We start from the raw sequence: 9567 nt of genomic DNA, 5'->3' as shown, positions 1-9567 counted from the left end.
GATTTAAAATGCATTTAAAACGAAATATTTAACAGGCCTAATTAACTAAAACGGTCATAGACCGATATAAAACCCTTAAAATTTAAAATTATAAATAAATTAATACATTAATAAATTAAATTAAAAACACTTAGGCTAGTCCCGCCCGATTGAATAATAGGGTCTTCAGTTCCCGCTTGAAGATTCGGAGGTCGGGGAGTTGGCGTAACCCCGGAGGTAACTCGTTCCATAGGGTTGGTGCTGCCACAGAGAAGGCTCTCCCCGTGAATGATTCTCGTTCATTTCCCTTTTTCTCACTCCAGGCAAATCTGCAAAGAGTTTGCTGATATGATGGCTCAAGATCGCTCCCCTCTGGGAAACAGCCGCCCGACACTCATCTTGGAACCTGGCGTTCAAAGCTGCTTGACGCACTTCAGTTTAATCACCCATGGTTTTGGAGGGCCGGCGATCTGCGCGGCGCTCACCGCATTCCAGAACTACTTGGTGGAGTCCCTCAAAGGGCTTGACAAAATGTTCATGAACAGCACGGGCAACGGTCACTCGGTTGGCGACTCCAAAACCGCAGAAAAGGATGTTAAGCATCGGAAATGACCCTTTCTGCAGGTTGTGACCTGCCACATCTCCCCATCAGAGAGTTCCTTCCCATTTCCAGGACGTGAGAGAGAGGAAGGTCCTTCAACGTTCTTGGAAGTGTCGCGGGGGCAGGAGGAGGGAGATGATCAACCCTCCTCTCTCCTGCCAGGTTTTCCAAACTGTGACAGATGCATTTTTGAAACCAAGTCAATGAAAAAGAGAAGACCGAAGAAGAAGGGGCCGAGCCAACCTCAACACGAGAAGAAATTAGTTAGTGGTTTGGGTCGACACATCTGATTTTCCATAGGAGAAACTGAAAGCCTGGTTATATGTGCAATTACTTTGACGATTTTATGTCTTTCTTTGGAAAAGTCCGTGCTCAGAAAAAAAAAGGTTAGGAAGTTCCAGGCAGCATTGCCAAGGAGAAAGCCAAGACAAAGAGGTCTTCAGATAGAAGGTCTTTTCAGAATCAAGGCAGTGGTGGGTTTCAAATTTTTTTACTACCGGTTCTGTGGATGTGGTTTGGTGGGCGTGGCAGGGGAAGGATACTATAAAATCTCCATTCCCACCCCACTCCAGGGGAAGGATACTGTAAAATCACCATTTCCTCCCGATCAGGTGGGACCTGGGAGGCAGAGAATAGATGGGGGCGGGGCCAGTCAGAATTTTTACTACCGGTTCTCCGAACTACTCCAAATTTCCGCTACAGGTTGGTCAGAACGTGCTGAATGAAACCCACCTCTGAATCAAGGCCTGTTTAGAGTCAAAGAGTACTGGATTTTTTTGACTCGTGCAACAGGCCTGGACATCTGCACCAGAGAGAGAAGGCTCCATCAGCACTTCTTTTAATCATGATATTACAAATCACCGATCCTAAAAGTTTGACATGACTTTCCTTTGCTACAGTCTCATGGCAAAAAACCAACAAAAACATCCCAGTGATACAATCTTGGAAAATGTTATACAACTCCGTTTACCGATTTTTGGGGGTCCAGTTAGACCTCTTGGCGGAGGTGCTGATAGAGCCATCTTGGTAGCCCCCACCCCAACACTAGAAGGGAGAAAACCGCTGCTCTTAGGCATCCTCTCTTCTATCAAAGTGTCATTTCAGCTTATCTGGATTGAAGGTGAGAGAGGTAGCCCAACCCAGCCTCCCGTCCCAAGTTCTGAAACATTCATAATGCTATTAATATGAAATAAAGGAATAATAAATTAATAATTGATTTGAAGCACAAGACTAGCCCTTGAAGGAGAAGGCCAAACGGAACTATAATGAAATCTGTATATATTTATTTATGTGTAATTAAATAAATAAAAAAGTTTTAACATGTCCAGTGTGCATTATTTAAAATGATTTTAAGTTGGGATTTCTACGGGTTGTTTTTTTTTCCCCCCGTTATGAAAAATACACTCAGTCCTTGCAATTTTCAGGAATAAGGTTTTGGAATGCACAACAGGGTAGCATGGATTACAGATTGCAATGCAAATAAATTAAGAGACATTTCAGCACATTTGGAATCCCCCCCCACCACTCCTTCTGCCTTTTGTACTTCCTGCGGTTTCTCTGGAAAAGCTGCAATAAATGTATGAATTCCACCCAACAAAACTGTCACTGTTATTATCTGAATAAAATCTCTTTTTATTTACCACCATCTCCAGACTTGTATTTTGTTATGGCAGTAAATGGCGCGAGTGGAGGGGAGCGATTTCCGCTTTTGCCTAAAGTTTTAAGCTTATTCTAAGGCTTACGCAGCTGCTGTATGGCATTTTCTACTTAATAACGGTGACACGGTGCTTTGCTACAATTCAGCCGGTGAGGCTGGAAAAGATCCCAGGGACGTCAAAGCAAAGTGATAGCGGGGAGGGTTGTCCTATGTGGCCCTGGAACTTCTCGTGGACCAACCTGAACGGAATTGTAAAAGTGCTGAGTCGCAACTTCCGAAATGCAACCTAGATTGGCCAAATATAAAAGCTCTGAGTCTGCAGGGACCTGACGGGCTTAGTGATGGGGACCATAACAAAGACCTTTGCCATTAGACAATGTGCCAACAGGAGTGCCAGAAGAAAGAAAGATCCTTTCTTCCCTCCCTCCCTCCCACTTTCTCTCCTTCCTTCCTTCCTCCCTTGCTCCCCCCTTCCCTCTCCCTCTTCTGTCCTTCCCCCTCTCCCTCTCTCCTCCAACCCTTTCTCTTCCTTCCTTCCTTCTTTCCCCTCCCTCCCCCTTCCTTCCTCCCTCCCTCCCACTTTCTCTTCCTTCCTTTCCTTCTTCTTTCCTCCTTCCCTCCCTCCCCTTCCTTCCTCCCTCCCCTTCCTTCCTTCCCTCCCTCCCCCTTCTTTCCTTCTTTCCTCTCTCCCTCCCCCTTCCTTCCTTATTCCTTCCTTCCCTCCCTCCTTCCCCTCCCCAGAGGGTCTCTCTCCATAAATCATCTAAAAGCTATTGTGTTCTAATGTGGAACAGAAGTGATGGGGATATAAATGCAAATAAATGTCACAGTACAGGTAAAGTCTCATTTGGTGACTACCCCACTGAGTCACCATTTGCAGTTATGCCAGTGATGAATAAAGTGAGCTATCCTGGCATTTACGACCATTTTAAGTCCACAAAGTAAAAGAAAGCTGAAGATTGTAAGCATGGTCACAGTTTCACTAGTAACCACTTCATTTAATGCCTGAGTTGCAGTGGTTGGCTGCTGCCAGTTCAGACTGGTTCGGGCGAACTGGTAGTTCTGACTAGCGGTTGGCCCCAACCACCCACCCTGGTGCTATCACGTCCTATATAATTGCCGGTTTTTCGATGCGGCGTGCACATGCAGAAGGTGCACAGGTGCCTGAAGCGAGAGCAGGCACGTGCACTCACATTTTCGGGTCCAGACTGCTGCGGGTTGTTACAACCCGCAGCAGTCCACCACTGCCGAGTTGCCAATCCTGTTCTGTCCTCCCTCACCTCCGTCTGAATGATGGCTTAATTAGCCGTCACTATCAGCTCTGGCAGCAAATAGCCAGCGTCTGCCAAGAGCCTCCGTTATCTTCCACGATGCTGGTGAGTCACCCAGAAACAAACTTCAGCTCTTTAATCAGTGAATTTGCCTGTTACAAGGAGACACAGCAGCTCTCGCTGCCTTTTATATCCTGTGGGGTGTGGCTCCATGACTCAGCACTTCCTAGGCCTGCCCCCTTGCTTCTGTTGTTCCCTCCTCTCCTGCCTACGAAACCAAGCCTGATTGCCGTCAGCTGGGTCTGCAGGCATGGCCTGGGGGGGGGGGAAGAGTCAGGGGATGGAGGCCTCGTTATCTCTTTCACCTGGCCTGTTTCTGGCTCCTGGAGCTGAGCCAGGCAAGCCGGTGCTCCCGAGGTAAGTCCTGACGGCCCTTCCCTCTCACTGTCCAAGTCACTTCCTGGCAGCAGGCCCGGCTCGGGGGGCGCAGACACAACAAATCCCAACTGTGGTTGCTAAATGAGGATGACCTGTACATTAGGAATAAAATTAAAATTAAATGCAACAATAAGATGCTGCCATAACGCTGCTAAAAAACTAAATACTTGAAACTAATCATTATATTATAGAGTTACTTTGCAAGGTATCAAAATTAGCTATAGGAAAAATGAAGTTGATTTGTAGCACATACAACACCTCACCCAACAGCCTACAGGTAGTTCTTGATTTACTACGGGTCACTTTAGTGACTGAAGTTACAACAGCTCCTCCAAACTTATGACCCAGTTGTGAAGTTCCGATGGTCACTCCCTGCTCCCACAGTCCCACGATTGTATTTCAGGCGCTGAGCAACCAGGCCACATTTACAACCATTTGCAGTGTCGCAGCCATATGACCGCAATTTACGACATTTTTGCAAAAAAAAAACACCCCGAAACACCCCAGTATTTACTTCTGACTATTGGCAGAAACACCCCACAGCAAACAAAGTTCACTTAACAACCGCTACAAACAAAAAGGTCATCAAAATCTGTTCACACAGGTGATTCACTTTACGACTTCGATTGTAATAGGCAGGCTCCATTACAGTTGTGAGTCGAAAACTATCTGGGATGGATTTATTCTCACAAGGTGCTGAGTGCAGCTCAGTTGTAACGAGCGTGGGATGCCTAGGTGTGCAAGCGCACATGCACACAACCTACGTTCGCCAGCTGTGCAAACCCAGAGGGTGGGTTTAGAAGAGAGCCAGCTTCCTCTGCTGGTTCTCTCCTTATCCCACCAGCGTGTTCTGATCCTAATTGTGATGCCTATTTCAGGCATCACAACTAGGACCTTCAGCCCTGTTAAGGCATTGCAGCCGATGGAGCCATCTTCAAAAATGGAAAATGACGTTCGAAGCCATTTGGTCCAGCGCTAATGTGCTATTAAGTAGTTATCCAATAAGTGCATTCATGTAGCTTAACTGGAGCCAGCTGTCCAGAGGAAACTCTTGAATGTCAATGCGAGGGTTGACTTTCCCCCCCCTCCTCTTGTTTTTAAATAAAAAGGCCCATTCTGGGATTACAAGTATTTGCCACTTCCGGAGTGGCTAATTTCATTAACAAAGATTTGGACAAGGCTTGTTTCAGTCTCTGTATCAAAAAAACTTCCCTGACCTGGAATCTAGGGCCCGTCTGTGGCTCCGGGGAGGGGATGGGTGGGAAGAACAGAGGGGTGGGGAGGGGGACTACTCTGAAGGGCAGGTTGGTGCCTTGGGGGTTATTCAACACACTGCTTCCTTGAACGATCAGTTTTCATCAATAAAGGACACTTTTCTTGGACTTGCAGTTGTACATTAAATATATATATATCTCAGCAGTATTTTATCCCATTGTGTCCTAACGACCAAATTCACCTCACGATGCAGAAAAGGAAGAACATATTTTATCCTGGGGTTCCTCTCCCGCAAGGATCTGTTTCAGGACTGATGTTTGAAACTTTCTTCCAAACTACACATAGTCCTTGAGTTGCAACTGGATTTGAGTCTCCATGTCATGGCAGTCATTAAGCAGGGAATCACACGACTGTGCCTTTATGACCCCCCCTTTTTTGTTTGCAGTGGTGGTGAAGTGAATGCCACCATTGATAAGTGAACCCATTATTTTCTATGGGCAGGGTTTTATTTTTGCCAGAAACCAAATGTTGTTAATTGCAATCATGGAATGCTGCAAATGGCTGTAAATGTGGGCTGGTAGCCATTAGCACCCAAAATAGAAAAGAATAGAATTCTTCATTGGCCAAGTGTAATTGGACAAACAAGGAAATTGTCTTTGGTGCATACGCTCTCAGTGTACATAATAAGACAAGATATGTTCGTCAAGAATCATAAGGTACAACACTTAATGATAGTCACAGGGTACAATAAGCAATCAGGAAACACTATCAATATAAATCGTAAGGATACAAGCAAAAAAATTACAGTCATACAGTCATAAGTGGGAGGAGATGGGTGATAGGAATGATGAGAAGACCAATAGTGCAGACTTAGTAAATAGTTTGACAAGTGTTGAAGGAATTTGTTTAGCAGAGTGATGGCATTCGGGGAAGAAACTGATCTTGTATCTAGTTGTTCTAGTATGCAATGCTCTATAGCGTCGTTTTGAGGGTAGGAGTTGAAACAATTTATGTCCAGGATGTGAGGGGTCTGTAGATATTTTCACAGCCCTCTTTTTGACTAGTGCAGTATACAGACCCTCAATGGAAAATAGGTTGGTAGCCAGTTTTTTCTGCAGTTCTAATTATCCTCTGAAGTCTGTGTCTGTCTTGTTGGGTTGCAGAACCAAACCAGACAGTTATAGAGGTGCAGATGACAGACTCAATAATTCCTCTGTAGAACTGAATCAGCAGCTCCTTGGACAGTCTGAGCTTCCTGAGTTGGCACAGAAAGAACATCCTCTGTTGTGCTTTTTTGATGACGTTTTTGATGTTAGGTGTCCATTTTAGGTCTTGAGGTATGATAGAATCTAGAAATTTGAAGATCTGGGACACTTCACCGAGGGTAGTTGTCAGAACTTCAAATCTGAGTCATCCCCTTTTCAGGCTCTGTTGCCACTTTAAATGGTCATTAAGTGTTGTCAGGTGAGGATTCCTTGCAGAGGACAAATGGCGAGAGGTCCTTTTCCAACAAGCCAAAGTGGATCCCTTTGGCTGGTAACACCCAAGCTAGGCAGGGTGGGAAAAAATGCAATAAGGCTTGTCAGGAGTTCAAGAGGATCCCTCCACAGTGATAAGAGTTCTAAATTGGCAGCTGCAATTTCACACAAGCCAATTCAAAGCAAGATACGGTGGTACAAAAAAAGGCCAAATTTTGCCTATACGCAAATTGATTTGTCAGAGAAGGGAGCTTTGCAGAGGGGAAGTAGGCAGAGAACTCGCACCCCTGGATTTATTAGGAATGGGAATGAAGATAATATTAGGAACATTCAATATTGCAGATCAGGGGAAAAGAGTGATTTTTTTTTTTTGCAAAGATGGCCAAGGGAGAGCATTAGATAAGTGCAGTCTGTTTAAAAATACACATGGTGTTGTTGTGACCCAGGCCCAAGTAGGTAGTAGGAAACTCAGTCAGTGTAAAAACAAACAAACTTTATTCGAACAGCTGAGAATTAACTCATTCTCAGGGTAGTTCAACTAAATTAAAGCAAATTCCTCCCAACACAAATTCCTCAATCCTATCACCAACCTTGGTCTAATTAGGCAAACTGCCAAAGGCCTTTCTTGGCAGAGGTTAAGAAGATACAAAATAAATACAAGAAGACGAAGCTATCAACGTTGTTTTCCGGCAAAGAGCCCAAACGCCATTGCTGGTCTTTTAAGCCTTATGGGAGGGGCCAATCATCTCTTGGCCCTACTTCAGAGTTGTCCTCTCTGCTTGAGCTGCTCTTGCCTTCTGGCAGCTCTTCTCATACGTGCATTAGGAACAGGCTCCTCCTGTTTCTCTGCCTCACTACTGTCAGTCTCTGGAGGCTCTGGAGTCTGCACCTCACTCCCTGATGGCCCTGGCCCCACCTCAGCCTCTGACACAGAGCCCTCATCCGTATCCCCATATCTATAGAGTCAGAGGGGATTTCCCCAGCCTCCAGGACTGGCCCATGCTCTTCCTCAGCCTCATCACTGTCTGACTTCGTTGCCAGCTCCGCAGGCTGCTGGCAGACCACAACAGGTGTGTGGAAATTGCAATCCAAGATCAACAACAGACTTTTCTCCTTTATCTAGTGCTATGGCTGGCTGGGGAATTCTGGGAGTTGATGTTGCCATGGTTGGTCAATGTAATTCATTGTGAAACTGAGAGGTACTGTTCTCTGAATGAGCTGATGTCCAGGAATTTAAGGTAAAAGGAAGACAGCATCAGATTCTCAATGATTTCTAGTTTTAAGAACTGTTTGCTACTTTCTGAATTAAAGGCACCTTCCCTGGAAAATTAGCAGGTGGGACAAGGATGTCCATAGAGGGTGGAGGATGTGGAGATGGTACAACTGAAACGCCAGGAACTGCCCTCCTCAGCTTCTGAAAGGTACGCCCAAAACTTCACAACACACACGCAAGCTCAAGTAGAGCAACTTCAGAGTTGCTTTGCAAAGTTAGGTGAGTGGCATATAAATTTAATATAAACAAATAGAATAAACTTCATTCTTGCTCCTTCTTGAAATCTTAGGAGTGGAAAAGCTGCTGCATATACAACTAAGTTCAATTACAAACGGCAGTTATTTATTTGCTGTATTTTGCCTCTAGCCATTTCTCTTTTTGTTCAAAACACGCACACAAAAGGTTGAATTGATCAGGAGAATGGAAGAGAAGGGTCGCAATAAAAAATCATGTGAAATTCAAGTAGAAGCTTGATTTTTTCCCCCTATTCAAAAATAATAGGATAAAGTAAAATAAAACGGTATTCCATTTACATAAATGGCTTAGGAGAACTGGGCAGTTCTTTGTCTGCACCTTAATGCAGGAACATTTTTTTTAAAAAAAAAATTTCTCCGAGCTTGCAACTCTGCCTTTTTCCAACATAACGTATCCCCATATCTATAGAGTCAGAGGGGATTTCATAGTTGGTCCGTTGCCCTGAGGCTAAACATATGTTCCATTCTAATCCAACTCCACCAGGCTGTTTGGGGGTGAAATCATTAATATACATAAAACTATCACCTGCCTGTAGGGAAGGACCAGCTAGGAAACAAACACACACATTGATACACACACACACACACACACACACACACACACACACAGGGTGCCTATCCAATTTAACAGTGGCAATTCTCTGTGCAACACACGTTTACTTTCAAAAAAATGTGCATTGATTTGCTTTTCGCTCGCTTCTGATCCGCAACAAAGCTCATCTTGACTTGCAGCTCTGTTACAATACATTCTCTGCCCGATATTTAATGAACAGAAACCATGACCAAAAAACTCAGTGTCATCCAAGCATCTGTGACTTCTGGCTGATGACAAAATACCCAGAAAGCCACCGGGAACTGCGGTGAAATTAATTAAAAGGCCGATTGAAGGAGCGACATTTAATTCAAGGTGAAAAGGGGAAGAAACTAACAGCCTTGGAAATTGGTCATCTTCGCTGTTTTGGTTTAGGAAGAACTGCCAGTTATAATATTAGTGACCATCCTTGAGATATTTTGGGACTCAGACTCCCAGCATTCCCCGTCAGTGAGTAGAAAGGGCAAAGGAAAACAAGAATCTTGTCACACTTTCAAGTCCAAGCAACTGAACGTGGAAAATGTTGACTTAAAAGAAAAACTTGAATTTAGTGTGTTTACTTCTAATTACACCACCCAGAGTTGCTTCTGCTGAGGAGCGTCTATGTAGATAGTAATAATAAATAATAATAAAAAATTATATTCTATATTAGATAGATGGATAGGATAGGAAAGGAGATAGAATAGAAGACAATGGCTGGGTTTATAAAATGTACTGAAAACATTTTAGTGTGAAAATACTATTGTATCATTTTCTGTCAATTTAGCCTCAATGTCTAATGTTACACAGTAATGTACTAGAGTATATAT

General features: G+C 44.2%; 1 protein-coding gene across 1 annotated transcript in view; it reads left to right on the top strand.

The window, feature by feature from the left end:
- TFAP2E (transcription factor AP-2 epsilon) overlaps positions 1 to 2627 on the top strand; it is a 99706-nt gene extending 97079 nt beyond the window's left edge. The window contains exon 7 of the mRNA XM_058195335.1: positions 303 to 2627. Coding sequence (XP_058051318.1) covers positions 303 to 591 — 289 coding nt within the window. The 3' untranslated portion in view covers positions 592 to 2627. The remainder of the gene's footprint in view (positions 1 to 302) is intronic.
- The last annotated feature ends 6940 nt before the right edge of the window (positions 2628 to 9567 follow it).

Source organism: Ahaetulla prasina, chromosome 10 (assembly GCF_028640845.1).
Source record: "Ahaetulla prasina isolate Xishuangbanna chromosome 10, ASM2864084v1, whole genome shotgun sequence".
In the NCBI taxonomy this organism is placed as follows: Eukaryota; Metazoa; Chordata; class Lepidosauria; order Squamata; family Colubridae; genus Ahaetulla; species Ahaetulla prasina.
This window is presented reverse-complemented; position numbering and strand designations above follow the sequence as displayed.